The sequence below is a fragment of the Clarias gariepinus genome, chromosome 3, assembly GCF_024256425.1.
Source record: "Clarias gariepinus isolate MV-2021 ecotype Netherlands chromosome 3, CGAR_prim_01v2, whole genome shotgun sequence".
In the NCBI taxonomy this organism is placed as follows: domain Eukaryota; kingdom Metazoa; phylum Chordata; class Actinopteri; order Siluriformes; family Clariidae; genus Clarias; species Clarias gariepinus.
The window spans coordinates 36,743,141-36,762,074 of NC_071102.1; the positions used below are offsets into that span (position 1 = coordinate 36,743,141).

Sequence of the window (18,934 nt, forward strand, 5' to 3'; positions counted from 1 at the left end):
TATCTGTGTAGTTCATACTGTATACCTCTCAATAATGATGTCCCATGCATATGTGTGTCTGTCCAAGTGTGCATGTCTGTTTGTGTGTGCATGCATGTGTGTGTCTGTGCGTGAAGTAAACACCTATGCAGTATATTATGGATTTATGTCACTCACGTTGCATTTTAAAATATTTTCTGTTGATGTGTGACAGTGATGTTTCCCCACAGCAGTGATATCTTCAGTACACAGGCTGCACCCTCGTGTCTACAACCGCGTCACAGCCATGATGATATTTAGCACAACAGCACAACCTTAAGTGTGATATCGCTTAAATATTAAACCAGGAATCTGAAACTCGTCACCCAAAATGTGACTTAATCCCTGACATGATGTGTCACTGGAAATGGGCACGACTTTAAATATTTAAACATTCAAATTGACGATGTCACATTCAGGACAGTCACCGCCTTCAGACCCGCATGTGAACAATTTTCACCTCTTTCATCCCCTTCTTTTTGTCCTCCCTCCTTAAACCATCTCCTTCCCCATTTTGTAGGATTGCAGGTACATCAGGATGTAGAACTAACCATTCCCCAGACAGAACTGAGTGCAGGTTGCCCAGCTGAAGTCTGGAAACATAAAAACAGAAAACTTACGGAAGTGAAGTAAATTACTGATAGTCCACAGGCAATTTAAGGCTCGACATTAAGACACATAAAATTCTATACAGTGGGGTAGAAAATCTCTCTCATCTCTCTCTCTCATCTTCTATACCGCTTTATCCTGTATTCAGGGTCGCGGGGACCTGGAGCCTATCTCAGGAGGCTTAGGGCACGAGGCAGGGTACACCTTGGACAGTATGCCAATCCATCGCAGGGCACACACACATACACACACTATGGGCAATTTTTATGAACGCCAACTAACCTAACCTACATGTCTTTGGAATGTGGGAGGAAACCGAAGTACCCAGAGGAAACCCACCAAGCACGGGGAGAACATGCAAACTCCATGCACACAGAGACGGGAATTGAGCCTGGCCGGGAATCGACCCGGACCCTGGAGGTGCAAGGCGACGATGCTAACCACTACACCACCGTGCACAGGGATAATCTTAACCTGGGTGCAGCTAGTCCTAGTGCTAATGCTAATGTTTGTCAGATGTTTACAGATACTATAATATTGTTACAGACTCACAGGGTACAGTGATGGTGATTGGCTGTGATTTGGACAAGACCAGAACTGGGTCCAGATTCAGCACAGCTGCACACTTGTACTGCACTCCGTCATCCTCACGTCTGGCCATAACGTTCAGTTTCACTGTCACATTCACAACTGGCATCTTATTCACCAAGTCTGAAAGCAACGTTGTACTGAATAGTGTAAAAGCGTTGTTTTGCTTTGGGTTGGATCTGCTCCAGTGTACACTGAGTTTATGTCCAGGACCGACGTTTTCTATCTGACACTTCAGCTCTGTTTGGTCTCCCGCTATCCACACATTAGACACAGAGCTCAGCGTCACATTGTCTGGTCTCTCTGTAAACACACACACACACACACACACACACACACACACACACACACACACACACACACACAAAGTAAATCATGTCAAATATAATTAATGTGCACATAGCAGGATAGTTATGAGATTTTATGAGATAGTGGTCCTCACTGTAAATGGTAAGATTTACACGACTCACACACTGATCAGTTGCTGTTGAGAAGTAACACTTAAGACTGACAGGTTCCTCCCAATCCATCAGACTGTCCACCCTCCATATCAAACTTGTTTCAGTATCTGTATCTGGTTGTGATGATTTAGACTCCCAGCCCAGCCAGTATCCCGTTACAGGTTTACTCAGTATGGAGCAGTTCACTTTAGCAGGGTGTCCATACTCCACCAGCAGAGACGCCGGAGTGACGACAAGATCTCTACATACTTCTGTTCAGCACAATAACAAACCTGAAGTTGATTTTTTGTTTAGTGCAAAGTACAAAAACAGTATAATAATGCAATACATATAATAAAACAAACTTAATTAAGTGACAAATTAGATAGATAGACAGACAGACAGAATGTATACTGAGTGCACAATTATTAGGCAATTGATATATTTTTTTAATGCATATTTTCCAGAGGATGTGGCCTAAGCAGATCAATACTCTACAGTATATCAAGCTATGCAAAATTATTAGGGAGCTTCTTTTCCTCAGGCTAGATGGGACAAAAAAGAGATTATTTTTGAATCTTTTAAAAAGTTACAAATTGTAAAATGTCTTTCAGAAGAATGCAGCAAATAGCAAATAAGAGACACTTTTTTTTTCAAGTGGTGGTACAGAAAAAAGTGTGCATTTTTCAAGAAGACCATGATATATATGCAGGACAATCTTCCATCGCATGCATCAAAGTACTCCACTGCGTGGCTAGCCAGTAAAGGTCTTAAAGATGAAAGAATAACGACATGACCCCCGTCCTCACCTGTCCTAAACACTACTGAGACCTGGTGGACCCTTCTTAAACTGGAGATATACAATGAAGTTAAACAGTAAAGCTCTCTGAACACTGTCCGGGAGGCCATGGTTGCTGCCGCACAAAAAATTTAACGTCAACAGCACCCAAAGACTAGTTTGTGGACTCCGTTTTCCAGGGTGCACCTTGGTCAGGTGATGCGACCTCTCACCTGACCTAAGGTTGCTAATTAGTGTGGCTTTAAGTAGCAATGTTTTTGAGTTAGCTTTGTCTTGAATCTGTTCTGTACTGCTGTAATGCTCTTTTGTTGATCTGTTCATGGGTTCTCTGGATTCATGGTTTTGTTTTGTCATATCCTATGGTTAGTTTTTTCATGTTTAGAGTTGTGTTTGTTTTTGTTGGATTTTTATTATTATTAAAACATCTTTAAGTCTTAACCTCTGCACCTATGCCTCGACCTTCATCCAACTACTGTGACAAGGTAATCAGTGATATTATTTTAGGTTGAAGCCCACTCTTATTAATTTATGAACTTATTATTACAGACAAATAAAAGAAATTAAGAATTTGAGGTTGAGTGTCTTGTGCCTTATTTACACCAAATTGTATTTGTTTTATACCGCTTCAGCGCTTAGGTGTTTGTTTGTTAAGCAGCTTATTAGAGCGGCTTTGATCTCACGCTTTCGCTTACTCGACCATGTCTCTGGTGACTATTTCAACTTGTCACACCCTCGAAGGATCTCACACCTTCGAACTAACATTTTTTCTCACTCGACCACACATCGCTTAGCGATTTCAACAACAGGATCTCGCAGCTCTGAACTAATGCTTCTGCCTCTTCGACAACGTCTCTGCCCAACAACTTCAGCCTGTCACAGGCTTAAGGGTGAGGGTGGTGGCTGAACACAAACTAAGAGGGTGATATCTAATATCCCCTCCCCATAGGCCAACTCATTGTTGCTGGTGATGGCCTACAACTTTGATAACATCTGCATACTTGGTAATTATGTTAATTATGCAGAGGAATACCCAAGGCATAGGTAAACAGGAAATACAGCAATGGCTCTCCAGTGTTCAGAATGAGCATAGAGGGCATGTGATTGCACAGTCTAACAGACTGAGGTCTGTCAGTGAGGAAGTCCAGAATCCAGCTGCAAATGTAAAGGCTGACACCCAGGCCCTGGAGCATGGTGATCAGTGCAGTGGGTACAACTATTAAAAGCAGGTATTTAGAAAGAGAAAGGAGGGATAGAAATAAAGTGGAGGATGTATGTAAATATGATCATGCAGAACTGCATTCAGAAGCTTTTATGCAGGCTCTTATCTGAGATTCCGTAAAATAGCAGTTTCTGAAGCCATCTTCTACAGAGTGGTTTGCTGGTGCAGCACTATCTCTACTGCAGATGGAAAGAGACTGGACAAGCTGATTAGAAAGGCTATCTAAATTCTGAGGATTCCCCTGGCTAATGTACAAGAGGGAGAATGGAGGATGGTAACAAAGCTATCATAATTTCTTGAGAATGACTCTTAACCCCAGTATGACATACTGTAGTTTAATCTCTTTACCATATCTATTTCTAAATATCTTTTCTCCCTGCTGCTGTACAATCAGATCTGCTCTCAGTTACCCAGTTACTGTAACGCGCGCACTGTTATTATTGTTACATCCTGTTGATACAATATACTGTTGCTACAATGACTTAAATTTTACGATATAGTTACAATAGTTGCAATATATTAAATATAGCTACAATATCTCAATGTGTAGTTATAGTATTTATAATATTTACATTTTTGGTGCAACAGCAAATGTGGACTAATACTTTTATATTGTGCAATTTTATATTACCTACTGCAATTTGTTTTATATTTCTTTTGTATTTATACAATATACTGTGTATAAATAAAAGGTTAATTTCTATCATATATGAATCAATTGGCGAATTAAATTCTTACTCCACTGAATCATTGAAGAATGCATGGGAGAAGGAACTTGGGGTTTTCCATGAGCGAAACAGAATGGGATCATGCACTCTATCTAATAAACTCTTCCTCAATTTGCGCACGACATAGACTGATGCAGTGCAAGATTCTTTACAGAGACACACTATACTAACGCCAGATTAGCCAAAACATACCAGGACAGAAATGCCACTTGCAATAGGTGCGGGCAGTCTGCCGCAAATCACATGCATATGTTCTGGTCCTGTCCAAGATTGACAGAGTTCTGGTCTAAAATATTTTATACTTTTAAAAAAATCCTTTGGATTGTCAATCTCTCCAAATCCCTTAACAGCTCTATTCGGAATTCTTTTTAAACAAAATTTATCTTCGACAACTCAAGTCATTGTTGCTTTCACCAGCAACTATTGGCCAGGAGTCTTATTCTCCTAAAGTGAAAACATGCTTCCCCTCCTTCTTATGGGAAATGGATAAAAGAAATTCTTTTATATTTAAAACTGGAAAAAATCCGCTTTTCTTTAAAAGGGTCTTTAAAAACCTTTTATACAACATGGAAACCATTATTAAATTTTATTGATACTATTGATCTATTACATGAAGATGCAGTAAAGGATTAATTTGTGTTTTGTGTTTTTTTTGTGTGTTTTGTTTTTTGTGGTTTGGTTGTTTGTCTGGTTTTGTCGTTAAGGAGGGAGGATTTGGGGTGGGTTGAAAAGTTAAAATTTAAATTGCATGTTTTTGTATATTTACTATGTTGTATCTTTCGTTAAATGCTAATAAATATATTTGGGAAAAGACATTTCCCCACTGTGGGACGAATAAAGATATACAGTGGAACCTTGGATTACAAGCATAATTAGTTGCATAATGAGGCGCGTTCGTATATCTCAAAAGACTCGTAAATTTCCCCATAGGAAATAATAAAAACTCAGATTATTTGTTCCACAAACCAAAAAAATAAATATATACTAATTGTAAATGCAAAATTATAAAAAATAACCTGCACTTTACCTTTAAAAAAAAATAAATCCAGACAGATACAGTGGTGTGAAAAACTATTTGCCCCTTCCTGATTTCTTATTCTTTTGCCTGTTTGTCACACAAAATGTTTCTGATCATCAAACACATTTAAGATAATATTGTGACGGGGGCGGGGTTTCGCTTGGGAACCATCATGCTTTGCAGGAGGGGCTGTTATGTGTTCACCCTGTTGGGAGAAGGTATTTGGTTTAGTGGCTTCAGCCAGGATATGTGTGATGTGTGTGTGTTGTTATGCTGCTGGTTCACCTGTGTGAGTCTAATAAAATACTCCCAGCCATTTGCATTGGGCAGCAAGTGAACTAACTCGTCTCTCCACCATCCTTTCGGGCGTAAAAACGCTACAATTGGTGTCAGAAGTGGGATGGAGAGTCGCGAGTTAGAGCGCACCCCGGAGGAAATCCGGAGGATCCAAATAGGCCGACGAGTGGCAGAGCAGCTGCGGAGAAAGAAGACCCTCCCTGACGGGGCCAGCGCGGGCAAAGAGCGGCGACCGGAGCGGAGCGGCGCGTTCCAGGTTCCGGCATTGGACCTCGGAGAGGATTCCTCCAGTGACACGGCGCCGACGCCGGAGCAAGCTACAGCTCCGTGCCCCGTCCGCCAGCGAAGCGACCTACAGCTGCGCCTGCCGGCCTACAATGGCGCCGGCGATCCCCACGCGTTCATCGCCCAGGTAGAGCTAGCCGCCAAAATTCGCGGGCTGGTCCCCGGCGGAAACAGCTGTCCGTGTGGCCCTCTCGTTGGAGGGTGACGCGCTGCGGGCGTTGCAAGATCTCCGGGCTGATGAGCGGAAGGAATGGGTGAAGCTGCAGCAGTCGCTCTGTTTCCGCTTCGGCGCAGGGGACCGTAACGAGGCCGCGAGCGAGAAGTTGGCAACCCGCGTGCGGAGCGCCTCTGAGCCACTAGGGGCGTTCGCCATGGACCTGCGATCTCTCGCGCGCCAGGGCTACCCGGATTTCGGACACGGCCAGCAGGAAGAGCTAGCTCGTCGCGCGTTCCTTCGGGGAGTCCGGCCGTACCGGCTTCGCGAGCACCTCCGGTTAGCGGTACCGGCGTCCCTGTCCGAGGCCGAGCGCGCCGAGCCCATCTTGGGTGAACACCGCGGCGAGAGAGCCGAGCGATCTTCGGTGGCTCGCGGCCGCTGGGTAGGTGAACCTAGCCGGGGACAGGGCTACCCGTCACGGCTAGGCCTCGACCCAGCCTCCGAGTTTCTGCGACGACGCCGAGGCCAGGGACCGCCAGACCACCGCTGCAACGTTCTCCGGCTGGAGGACAGCGTATCCAACAGCGTGTTGGAGCGTGGAGAGCGCGGTCGTGTGCTGCCGGACCCGGCCGTGAACATTCGCACCGTGTCGGGGAGTTATCTGAGGATACGGGCCTGTCGCACAGTGCGAATACAAGTAGGTGCAATCATTCTTTTTCACCCATTCTTTGTGGCGGATATAGAGGATGATTGTATCTTGGGATTAGACATTTTGGAAAGGTGGGGTGCGGTACTGAATATGCGGACGGGACTCTGCGTGGTAGTTTCGGTTTAGCTAGGTTGCTAGTGCCCAAAGCGCAGCCGGACAGGTTAGTAGCACGCACCAGGTGGGCGGAACTTCCGGTGGACGCGCCATGTAAACATCCTGTAGCTGTCCGAGCGAGAATAATGGCCGAGCTGATGCAGCGTAGCAGTGTGGGGCTAAATCAGACGCAGACCGACGCCGTGAAGTCCCTTTTGCACGAGTTCGCAGATATTTTCGCAGTAGATGAGCGCGAGTGCACGCATACCGATTTGGTGCAGCACAATATCGATACAGGTAACGCCGCTCCTGTTCGGTTACATCCGAGACGCCTCCCGTTAGCTAAACGAGCTATAGCCGAGCAGCAGCTGCGTGAGATGGCCGACTTGGGCGTCATAGAGCCAGCATCTGGCAAGTAGAGCTCGCCCCGGAAGCACGTCCCAAAACCGCGTTTTCGATCGGACAAGGGCTATGGCAATTTCGGCGCATTCCGTTCGTCCTCTGCAACGCTCCCGCTACGTTCGAACGGTTGATGGAGAGAGTATTGGCAGAGATCCCTCGCAACCGTTGTGTCGTCTACTTAGACGATTTATTGGTGCACGGCAAGGATTTTGCGGTCGCGCTAGCTAACCTACGGGAGGTGTTTCTAGCTATCCGGCGGGCGAATTTGCGGCTCAATCCCAAAAAGTGCCAGTTGTTGCGGCAAGAAACTGTCTTTCTGGGACACGTCATTAGCGCTCGAGGGATTGCCACCGATCCAGCCAAAATTGCCGCGGTACAGAATTGGCCTGAGCCGTCAAATGTGTCGCAGCTACGCACTTTTCTCGGGTTAGCGTCGTACTATCGCCGGTTCGTGAGGGATTTTGCTACGATCGCCAGCCCGCTGCACGCGCTCACGAGAAAGAACCAGCCGTTTCGCTGGGACAGGGAGCACGCGCGTGCGTTTACTCGGTTACGGGAAGCTCTGGTTACGTCGCCCGTTCTCGAATATCCTGATATAGCTCGTATGTTTATTCTCGACACGGACGCGAGCGATGTAGGGCTGGGGGCCGTCCTGTCTCAGGTTGCCGGGGGCAAAGAGCGTGCTGTCGCTTACTTCAGCCGCGCGTTGTCTGGGCTGGAGAAGAATTACTGCGTCACGCGGCGCGAGCTGCTAGCGGTCGTCGCGGCCCTTAAGCATTTTAGGCCGTATTTATACGGCAATCGCTCTTGCTGTGGACCGATCACGCTTCGCTAGTGTGGCTGCTTAGTTTTAAAGAGCCCGAGGGGCAGTTAGCGCGTTGGCTCGAGCGGTTGCAGGACTATCATTTTACCGTTCAGCACCGAGCGGGAAAATTGCATGCTAACGCCGATGCGTTATCCCGCCGGCCGTGCAGCAAAGAGCGTTGTCGACACTGCGAGCGGGTTGAAGAGCGTGTGGGTGGTCACGACATCGAACACACCCCGACCCCTGGGGAACCAGAACATTCTCCCTGCGCAGTCTTCCGAAGCCCCCGTCGGTAATCGGCCGTCCGAGCCGGCGTGCAGCCGAGTCACTGCGGCACCTAAACCATCGCCGGTGGTCGTTTCGCCTGTGCCACAGATGGACTGCGATCAGCTAATGGTCGAGCAGGAGAAGGACCCGGCGCTGCAGCGGATATTAGGTTGGGTTAACGCGGGCCAGAGACCGGATTATGCCGCCATTGCCCACCTGGGACCAGAAGAAAAAGCTCTCCACTCGCAGTTTCACCGACTAGCGTTGCGGGGGGGTTTACTCTACCGCCAGTGGGAACGGCCGTGTGGCGCTGGCGAATCTTTTCAGCTGCTGGTGCCGCGGACTTTGCGGGCATGTGTGCTGGGGATGGTTCATGGGCACGCAGGTTCGGGACACTTTGGGGTAACTAAGACACTGCGGCGGTTGCGTGCTCGGTTCTACTGGCCGGGTTGTCATACTGATAGCGAACTTTTTGTTCACAGATGCGATGTCTGCACGGCAAAGAAGGGCCCTACCCAGCGCTCACGAGCACCCTTGCAAGACTTTCGGGTGGGGGCGCCCATGGAACGTATGGGCGTGGACATTCTGGGGCCGTTTCCCATCTCGGATCGCGGGAATCGTTATGTGCTGGTGGCCATGGATTATTTCACGAAGTGGCCGGAGGCGTTCGCTGTTCCGGATCAGAGCGCTTCCACCACGGCTCGAGTGCTGGTGGATGAGGTGTTCAGTCGATTCGGCGCCCCGGAGCAGTTGCACAGCGATCAGCGGCGTAACTTCGAGGCGGAGGTGTTTGCGGCGGTGTGCGAGCGCCTCGGGGTGAAAAAGACCCGCACCACGCCCCTGCATCCACAAAGTGACGGCCTCGTGGAATGGTTCAACCGAACACTCACCACCCAACTCGCCGTGCTTACCAGCGACCGGCAAAAAGATTGGGACGAGCATTTGCCTCTCGTGCTTTGGGCGTATCGTACAGCGGTGCAGGAGTCCTCGCAACTGACGCCAGCTGCATTGATGTTCGGTCGCGAGTTGCGCACGCCTGTGGATCTAGTGTTCGGGTCCCCTCCACAAGTGGATTTACCCACGAAACCAGGTGTGGAGTATTTTTGTTCATTAAAAGACAAACTGTTCCGTGTCCACGAATTGGCGTGTAGACACTTGGCGGATGCCGGGGTTAAGCAGCGCCGTGTGTACGATACGCACAGCCGGGGGCGAGACTTTGCTGCTGGGGAGCAAACCAGACTCCGGCGTTCCCAACGCCGGCGCCGACCACCGTCACGTCTGTTGGACTGAGTGCGCCATGGTGACCGGGGACGGTCACAGCTCGGGTGGGGGCAGTGTGACGGGGGCGGGGTTTCGCTTGGAAACCATCATGCTTTGCGGGAGGGGCTGTTATGTGTTCACCCTGTTGGGAGAAGGTATTTGGTTTAGTGGCTTCAGCCAGGATATGTGTGATGTGTGTGTGTTGTTATGCTGCTGGTTCACCTGTGTGAGTCTAATAAAATACTCCCAGCCATTTGCATTGGGCAGCAAGTGAACTAACTCGTCTCTCCACCATCCTTTCGAGCGTAAAAACGCTACAATATAATTGAACACAAAATGCAGTTTTTAAATGATGGTTTTTATTATTTAGGGAGAAAAAAAAATCCAAACCTACAAGGCCCTGTGTGAAAAAGTAATTGCCCCTGAACTGGTTGGGCCACCCTTAGCAGCAATAACTGCAATCAAGCAACGAACTTGCAACGAGTCTTTTACAGCGCTCTGGTGGAATTTTGGCCAACTCATCTTTGCAGAATTGTTGTAATTCAGCTTTATTTGAGGGTTTTCTAGCATGAACCGCCTTTTTAAGGTCATGCCACAACATCTCAATAGGATTCAGGTCAGGACTTTGACTAGGCCACTCCAAAGTCTTCATTTTGTTTTTCTTCAGTCATTCAGAGGTGGATTTGCTGGTGTGTTTTGGGTCATTGTCCTGCTGCAGCACCCACCGAATTTGCAACGAGTCTTTTACAGCGCTCTGGTGGAATTTTGGCCAACTCATCTTTGCAGAATTGTTGTAATTCAGCTTTATTTGAGGGTTTTCTAGCATGAACCGCCTTTTTAAGGTCATGCCACAACATCTCAATAGGATTCAGGTCAGGACTTTGACTAGGCCACTCCAAAGTCTTCATTTTGTTTTTCTTCAGTCATTCAGAGGTGGATTTGCTGGTGTGTTTTGGGTCATTGTCCTGCTGCAGCACCCAAGATCGCTTCAGCTTGAGTTGACGAACAGATGGGCGGACATTCTCCTTCAGAATTTTTTGGTAGACAGTAGAATTCATGGTTCCATCTATCACAGCAAGCCTTCCAGGTCCTGAAGCAGCAAAACAACCCCAGACCATCACACTACCACCACCATATTTTACTGTTGGTATGATGTTCTTTTTCTGAAATGCTGTGTTACTTTTACGCCAGATGTAACTGGACGCGCACCTTCCAAGAAGTTCAACTTTTGTCTCGTCGGTCCACAAGGTATTTTCCCAAAAGTCTTGGCAATCATTGAGATGTTTTTTTAACAAAATTGAGACGAGCCTTTATGTTCTTTTCGCTTAAAAGTGGTTTGCGCCTTGGAAATCTGCCATGCAGGCCGTTTTTGCCCAGTCTCTTTCTTATGGTGAAGTCGTGAACACTGACCTTAATTGAGGCAAGTGAGGCCTGCAGTTCTTTAGATGTTGTCCTGGGGTCTTTTGTGGCCTCTCGGATGAGTTGTCTCTGCGCTCTTGGGGTAATTTTGGTCGGCCGGCCACTCCTGGGAAGGTTCACCACTGTTCCATGTTTTTGCCATTTGTGGATAATGGCTCTCACTGTGGTTCGCTGGAGTCCCAAAGCTTTAGAAATGCTTTATAACCTTTACCAGACTGATAGATCTCAATTACTTTTGTTCTCATTTGTTCCTGAATTTCTTTGGATCTTGGCATGATGTCTAGCTTTTGAGGTGCTTTTGGTCTACTTCTCTGTGTCAGGTAGCTCCTATTTAAGTGATTTCTTGATTGAAACAGGTGTGGCAGTAATCAGGCCTGGGTGTGACAAACCACAGTTATTTTTTAACAAGGGGGGCAATCACTTTTTCACACAGGGCCATGTAGATTTGGAGTTTTTTTTTTCTCCCTTAATAACGTAAACCTATTTTTAAAAACTGCATTTTGTGTTTAATTATGTTATCTTTGACTTATAGTTAACGTTTTTTGATGAACGTTTATGATCAGAAACATTTAAGTGTGACAAACATGCAAAAGAATAAGAAATCAGGAAGGGGGCAAATAGTTTTTCACACCACTGTAAGTGTTTCCATTAGTGTTTGTGTGAAGTCGAGAGGACTAGGGGAGTGGCACAGTGTCTAATGACGCTTGCACACACACACACACACACACACAGTCATGGACACGCCAGGCTCCGCCCCCAATCAACGCTCTCAAGCTCCCGAATACTGATCACACACACCAGCACCTCATCACCCACACACATGTATACACATCACTTCCCTTCACTTATTGTCTGGACTCCATACTGCCTATGCATCAAGCTAGAAAGCTCACCTCCATGCTTCTTTGTCTCCGTGTTTCCTCATCTCGCCGCCTCCGTGTTTCCTCATCTTGTCGTCTCTGTTTCCTCGTCTCGTCGTCTCCATGTTCCTCCAATATCCACATCCTGTCTCCCCGTCAACCTCTCCTGATCCTTCGTCCACCAGCTTCATCAATATCACAGAAAAGACTTTCCGGTTCATTCTATCAGTCACTATCACCATTCAGCTGTTTGTCATCATTAATAAAAGTGCCCGATCGGGTTTGTCCCCTTTATTCTGTTTGTTGTGTCGGTCCTTCGGTAACACAGGTCCAGACCATCAAAACATGAATCCGACGGGTACTGACCCTATCCACGAGCTGGTGGAGCGGCTCCGGCAAGTTTTCACCTCCCCCACTACACTTCCGGCAACAGTTTCTTTCTCTCCTTCATCTTCCCAATTAGCCAGTCCCATGGCACCATCAGCGTCCTACTTCGGTGAGGTGGGGAATTGCAACGGATTCCTCCTTCAATGTTCACTCACATTTGAAATGCAATCTCAACGGTTTCCCACAGATAGGTCGGAACTTACATATATTATTTCCCTCCTCACAGGAAAAGCCTTACAGTGGGCTGAAGCTATTTGGCAACAAAATAGTGCTGATTATGACCTATTTGTTTCTCATTTCAGCGACGTATTTAATCAATCGGCTGACTTCTCCACTACTGGAAAACAATTATTTAAAATAAATCAGGGAAAGAAATCTATTATTATGTGTTGATGTTCTGAACCATTGCAGCCTCCAGTGGATGGAATGAAGCGGCCCTCATCACAAAGTTCCGGCAAGGGCTCAATCCGAATTTACGACTGCAACTCGCCACCCACGATGATTTACTTGGGTTAGAACATCTTATCAGTACCTCCATCCAAGTCTCCAACCGACTACAAGAGTGCCTATCAGAACTGTCTACAGGTCGGAAACCCTCCTCGACTCTCTGCCCACCAGAGAAGGTGCATGTTCCAGAATCAGAACCTATGCAGCTCGATCATCACTCCTTCTCTAGCCTCACCCACTCTGAAAGGCAACGCCGGCTGACCCAGGGCCTTTGTCTATAATGTGCAGAGTCTTGACATGTCCGTCAGAAATGTCTTCACCGACCCCCACGACCTCTGGTGAGCAATGTCTCTTATACAAATACACCTATGGCACCACTCACCATGAATGTAACAATTGATACTCCCCTGTGCTCTGTTCCAGTGAAAGCTGTCCTTGACTCTGGGTCAGCTGGCAACTTCATCTCCATGGAACTATATCAACTCCAAATACCACCGATTCTCCACACCACCCAGTTTAAAATTTGCTGTGTTATGGGGGCGCCCCCAAGAGGAGGATGGGTGTGGTACATCACACCCCCACGAGTGAGATGGCTTCACAAGGAAGAAATCGAGCTTCTGGTTCTGGAAGGTTTCACCACAGAACTCATTCTTGGGCGCCCGTGGCTCGTCCAACATCAACCCATCATCTCTTGGGAGAGTGGTGAGATCCTTAAGTGGGCGATGAATTGTCTCAAACATTGCATTAACGTTGATCCCATCATTTCCATTCATACCACCTCCATAGAAAGCCCAAAAAACCAGCAATCTACAGTTATCCCAGAAATTTACTCCCAGTTCTAGGATGTCTTCTGTCCAAGACGAGCCACACAACTACCCCCTCATAGACCATGGGACTGTCCCATCGACCTCATTTCAGGTGAACCAGTGCCCAAAGGGAAAATATTTTCAATGTCAATTCCAGAACAAAATGCCATGGAAGAGTACATAGAAGAGGCCTTTAAACAAGGGTATATTCGTCCATCCACGTCCCCTGCTGCCTCCAGCTTCTTTTTTGTGGCCTCCGTCCGTGCATTGATTATCGTGCCCTAAACAAAATCACAGTGAAGTTCAGTTACCCCCTTCCTCTCGGTCCTGCTGCCCCGGAACAACTTTGTGGGGCTAAAGTCTTCACCAAGCTGGATCTCAAGAGTGCCTACAACTTTATCCGAATCCGGGAAGGGGATGAATGGAAGACCGCATTCATCACCCAAACCGGACACCATGAATACCTCGTTATGCCGTATGGTTTGGTCAATGCTCACTCCCTGGAGGGGGCATTACACCCCTTTACAGTCCTTACCGACCATCGAAATCTAGAGAACCTCAAAAAAGCCAAACGTCTAAACCCACGACAAGCAAGGTGGGTTCTCTTCTTCACATGATTTAATTTCATGGTCTCCTATCAACCCAGATCCAAAAATACAAAGGCAGATGCCCTCCTTTATTTCTCCTATCCAATGGGATCTGGAGGATAAGATAATTCAAGCCACAACCTCTGAGCCACCTCCACCAGAATGTCCTCCAAACAGAACATACATTCCCACTACTCTACGTTACCAACTCCTCCACCACGTTCACACGTCATTGGTCACCCCAGGACCAATCAGACCCTCTTACAGCTGGAAGAACGTTTCTGGTGGCCTAACGTGGCTGAACATGTCAGAAGGTATGTGAGGGGATGCCGGGAGTGTGCCATGACCAAGAACCCCAGACATCTGCTTTTAGGAAAACTAATACCTCTACCAATTCCCCCTGGTCCATGGTCACAGCTAGGCGTAGATTTCGTCACAGACCACCCTTCCTTCAATGGTAAGACCTGTATTCTAGTTATCGTGGATCGTTTTTTCAAATCATGCTGTCTGGTCCCACTAAAAGGTCTTCCCTCCGCCAAAGAGACATTGGAGGCCCTTTTCAGTCAGTTTTTTTGGATTTATGGAATCCCAGAAGATATTGTCTCTGACAGAGGTCTGCAGTTTATTTTAAAATTCTGGAAAGCTTTCTTTCAACTCTTAGGTGTGACCATAAGTCTATCGTCTGGATACCATCCTTAAACTAATAGCCAGATGGAACATAAATTCCAGGAGATAAGTAGATACCTCTGTACCCTCTATCATGACCACCAGCACTCCTGGTGCTGTTTTTTTTGCATGGGCTGAGTACGCCCAGAACTCCCTTCGACAACCTTCCACTGGCCTCACCATATTCCAGTGCGTGTTTGGGTACCAACCTCCAGTGTTTCCCTGGAATGGAAAACCCTCGGAAGTTCCAGCAGTCACACACTGGTTCCAGGAGACTGAGAGAGTCTGGAACTCAGCACACCAACAACTACAGGGAGCAGACTGAAGACAACGGATCACCGCTGACGTGAGGAGAGCAGCTACCCCTGCCTTTCAACTGGGACTAAGGTTTGGCTCTTCACACAAGACATCCGTCTTTGGCTGCCCTGTACAAAGCTGAGTCCCCGCTACATTGGTCCCTTCACAATCATCTCTCAGATCAACCCGGTCACATACAAGTTTACCATGCACCTACAGAATTCACCGCACATTTCACTTATCAAATCATATCATTTATCTGTATTTCCTGTTTCCACAGAGCCTGGTCCCAAGGACGAACCCCCCCAGCTCTGGATATAGAAGATGGCACGATCTACACTGTAAAGGAGATTCTGAGATCCCCGTCGCTGAGGTGGACGACTTGAATATTTTGTGGACTGGGAGGGGTACGGCTTGGGTCCCCAAGGCAGGCATCCTCGACCCAAATCTCCTCAGGGATTTCCTTCAACAACACCCACAAATGCCTGTTCCCAGGGGTGGCGGTCCGTGGTGGCAGGGGTTCTGTCATGGACACGCCAGGCCCCGCCCCCAATCAACGCTCCCAAGCTCCCGAATACTGATGACACACACCTGCACCTCATCACCTACACACATATATACACGTCACTTCCCTTCAGTCATTGTCTGGACTCCAATATGGACAAGTACTCCATGCTGCCTATGCGTCAAGCTAGAAAGCTCACCTCCGTGCTTCTTCATCTCCGTGTTTCCTTGTCTCGCTGTCTCTGTGTTTCCTCGTCTCGTCGTCTCCATGTTCCTCCAGTATCCACATCCTGTCTCCCCGTCTACCTCTCCTGATCCTTCATCCACCAGCTTTATCAATATTACAGATAAGACTTTCCGGTTCATTCTATCAGTCACTATCACCATTCAGCTGTTTGTCATCATTAATAAAAGTGCCCAATCGGGTTTGTCCCCTTCATTCTGTTTGTTGTGTCGGTCCTTCCGTAACACACACACACACACACACACACACACACACACAGTTCAGGCTGACAGAGAGAGAGAAAATGAATCTTTAACCTCTTTAACGACACTTGCTTTTGCGTTTTGCTCATCTTGCGGAATGCTTGCAAGCTGGGTTACTCGCAACCTGAGGTTCCACTGTATCTTATTTTATCTTACATTTTCTGTTTTTGTAATGTTGATGTTTATGTCAGGACATACTGGGGTGCTTGGGGAAGTGGACTCAAACGCAGGTGAGAGGCATGCTGACGAAGACTTTGTCTTGATAAGGATGTAGTTGTGAACCCAACAACTGAACTGAGTAGTGATCTGTGTGAGTTTAGAGCCGTGGGGCCCTGTTATATTGCAATGAGTCGAAATCACTCAACACAGACATGGTCGAGAGCGCGGAAACGTAACTTTAAAGCTTTGAGTCCAATCACCCTGATACACTGATATTATAGTGTTTTGTTACAGTCAGAAGTCATGAGTGTGAAAAAACACAATGTATGGACTTCTGTCTCGAAACCTCACAACAGTTATAAGTTTGTTCTACCTATTAGTCTCTCCTACCCATGCCTACCACACATGAACAGATCAAAATATGTCATGATTCGCCACTTTAGAGCCCTGCCCATAAATCTATTTATATTTAGTAATTACATTATCTTTTATTTGTTTTATTGCACATTTTATTTATTTACCTGGTTAATTTAAAAGTTGATTATTGGATTGATGGATAACGTTAAATCAACATGTCAAAAGTTTCTAACAATGTACAGTAATAGGGATTGAATTCAGATAATGTTTAAACCGTGTGCTACCAGTATGTCAGGAAATGTATTTGCACATTCATCTTATATTACAGTCTGTATATTTACAAATTATAACATATTCTTTCTCGTCTACTAGTTTTGTTGCACATTTAAATTGTACATATTTAATCTTTTAATTTTTACAGTCTGGAGTTGTTGCAATTCCTTTTCACTGCTACTGTACTTTGTACTACCATGTATTTATTAAATAAAATGTTCAATCTTTAACTGTACTATATTTTTGCAGCATAACGACTATACAAAACCTTTGGCGCAATATTGAGAAAGTAGTAATGACTTGGGTCCAAAATGTTGTTCCAGCAACTTCAATAAATGAGTTAATTATGATCTTACTCTTGGTCAATCATAGAATTTACTAGACCCCTTTCACAGGTGCATGTACGCCAGTAATATATAAAGTTCAACTTTCAGCCAGCTGCTAATTAGCATTAGTTTCATTTAAATTGATACTAACATGTATGCATAGGCATGTACGGCAGTCTCTAGAGTTTGATTAAATAACTTCAGGGTTATACTTTATTTTTAACTGCTGACTCATTAACCAAACTTAGTAAATAGTGCACTAAGAAAGAGAAATTGCTATAGCATGTGAGCATCCTTAATACAACATTGACAGAGATTCAATATAAAAAATTGTCAATTGAGCTGCAGGACTGTGACTTATTCTGAGGTTAGACATTTTCCCTGCTGCACCCCACTTGCTAATCCCATTTTAAGCCCTGTTTAAAGCTGTTTAAAAAAGGGTAACATTTACACTCATGTCTCTGGACACCACTACACCTCTGCTCTTTGTTTCTCACACACACACACACAAACACACAAAAACACACAGACACACACACACACTCACACACACACAAACCTTTTCCTGCTCACCTTCAACTGAATGCGTTCCGTACAATCCCACACACACTGCGGTGAGCAATGATGATAAAAAACACACTGCCATCTCAGAGCAAAATCCCCAGAGTGTGTACTGACAAAGTGAAGTAAAAGTTACAGACACCTATAAAAGAACACTCCCAATCACCCCCCCCCCCCCCCACACACACCTCTACAGTAAGTGGAAAGAACAGAATGATATGTTGTTTTGTTACAGTATTTTTGTGTTTAATTACACCATAGTACATTTAATGAAGCTTTTTCTTTCCTTTTTTCATCAGAGTTACTAAACAAAGTAAAACCTTATAGTCAAAATAATAAAAATATTTACCCTTCCGCAGACTGCAAGCTAATGAAGTATTGTACAGATCTGAGTGCTGCCCCGAATTATGGTAGGTTTGTGCTTTGTGACCTCTCAGGTACAGCTCGACATGGAAGAGGACAGATGTTTAAAACTGGACTGTCTCCTCTGAATTCTCTGTGTGTGCAGCATGTGCTGATCTCATCCTCTGGCCTACACAGCCAGAGCTGGTACAGTAGGAGGGCAGGTGTAAGGGCCGTTGTGAAATTGTCTAAAAAATATCTATAACGTTAGTGAACTATGATTTTTGAGTCTCTTATTCTTTTTGTTTATTGTTGGAATATAAACCATTTAGCTGCAAACTGCCAGCTGCTGCATGTAGAGTTTTGTAAGATCTTTGACTCAGGTTGCACCACAGACACACAGAGATGAGGTGAGGTCTTACAGGAAAAGGTTAGTTTTATTAAGTATAATGGGAAAAGGTAAGGGAACTAAGGAGGGTAAAAAGAAAACGGGGAGGAGAGAAGTGAGGATTGCACATGCAGGTCCAGGCAGTGCCCAGCTGGATGGAAAACCCAGCACCTTTTCCTTGTTGGCAGTTGGTTCGCATTAGCTATTGCGTGGCGTCGATGAGGGTGCCACGGCAGTAGGAGCGCCATGTGGTTCGCATGCCCACTTGTAAGTCCGCAACAGATGGCTCCTATTACAGTTCATTCTGTGTAAAAATAAAATCATCTGTATTGTCAACCAAATATCATCACACTCCCTGTTCAGTAATCGGAGAAT

General features: G+C 46.1%; 1 protein-coding gene across 1 annotated transcript; it reads right to left on the reverse strand.

Annotated features, from left to right (window-relative positions):
• Positions 1 to 532: 532 nt before the first annotated feature.
• LOC128519622 (intercellular adhesion molecule 5-like) lies at positions 533 to 17,923 on the reverse strand. Its single transcript, XM_053493414.1, has 4 exons — positions 17,842 to 17,923; positions 1,658 to 1,927; positions 1,180 to 1,518; positions 533 to 611 (listed from the first exon to the last, which is right to left on the reverse strand). The coding sequence occupies exons 1-4, from the start codon at positions 17,912 to 17,914 to the stop codon at positions 565 to 567; spliced, it is 729 nt and encodes a 242-aa protein (XP_053349389.1). The 5' UTR covers positions 17,915 to 17,923; the 3' UTR covers positions 533 to 564.
• Positions 17,924 to 18,934: the final 1,011 nt, after the last annotated feature.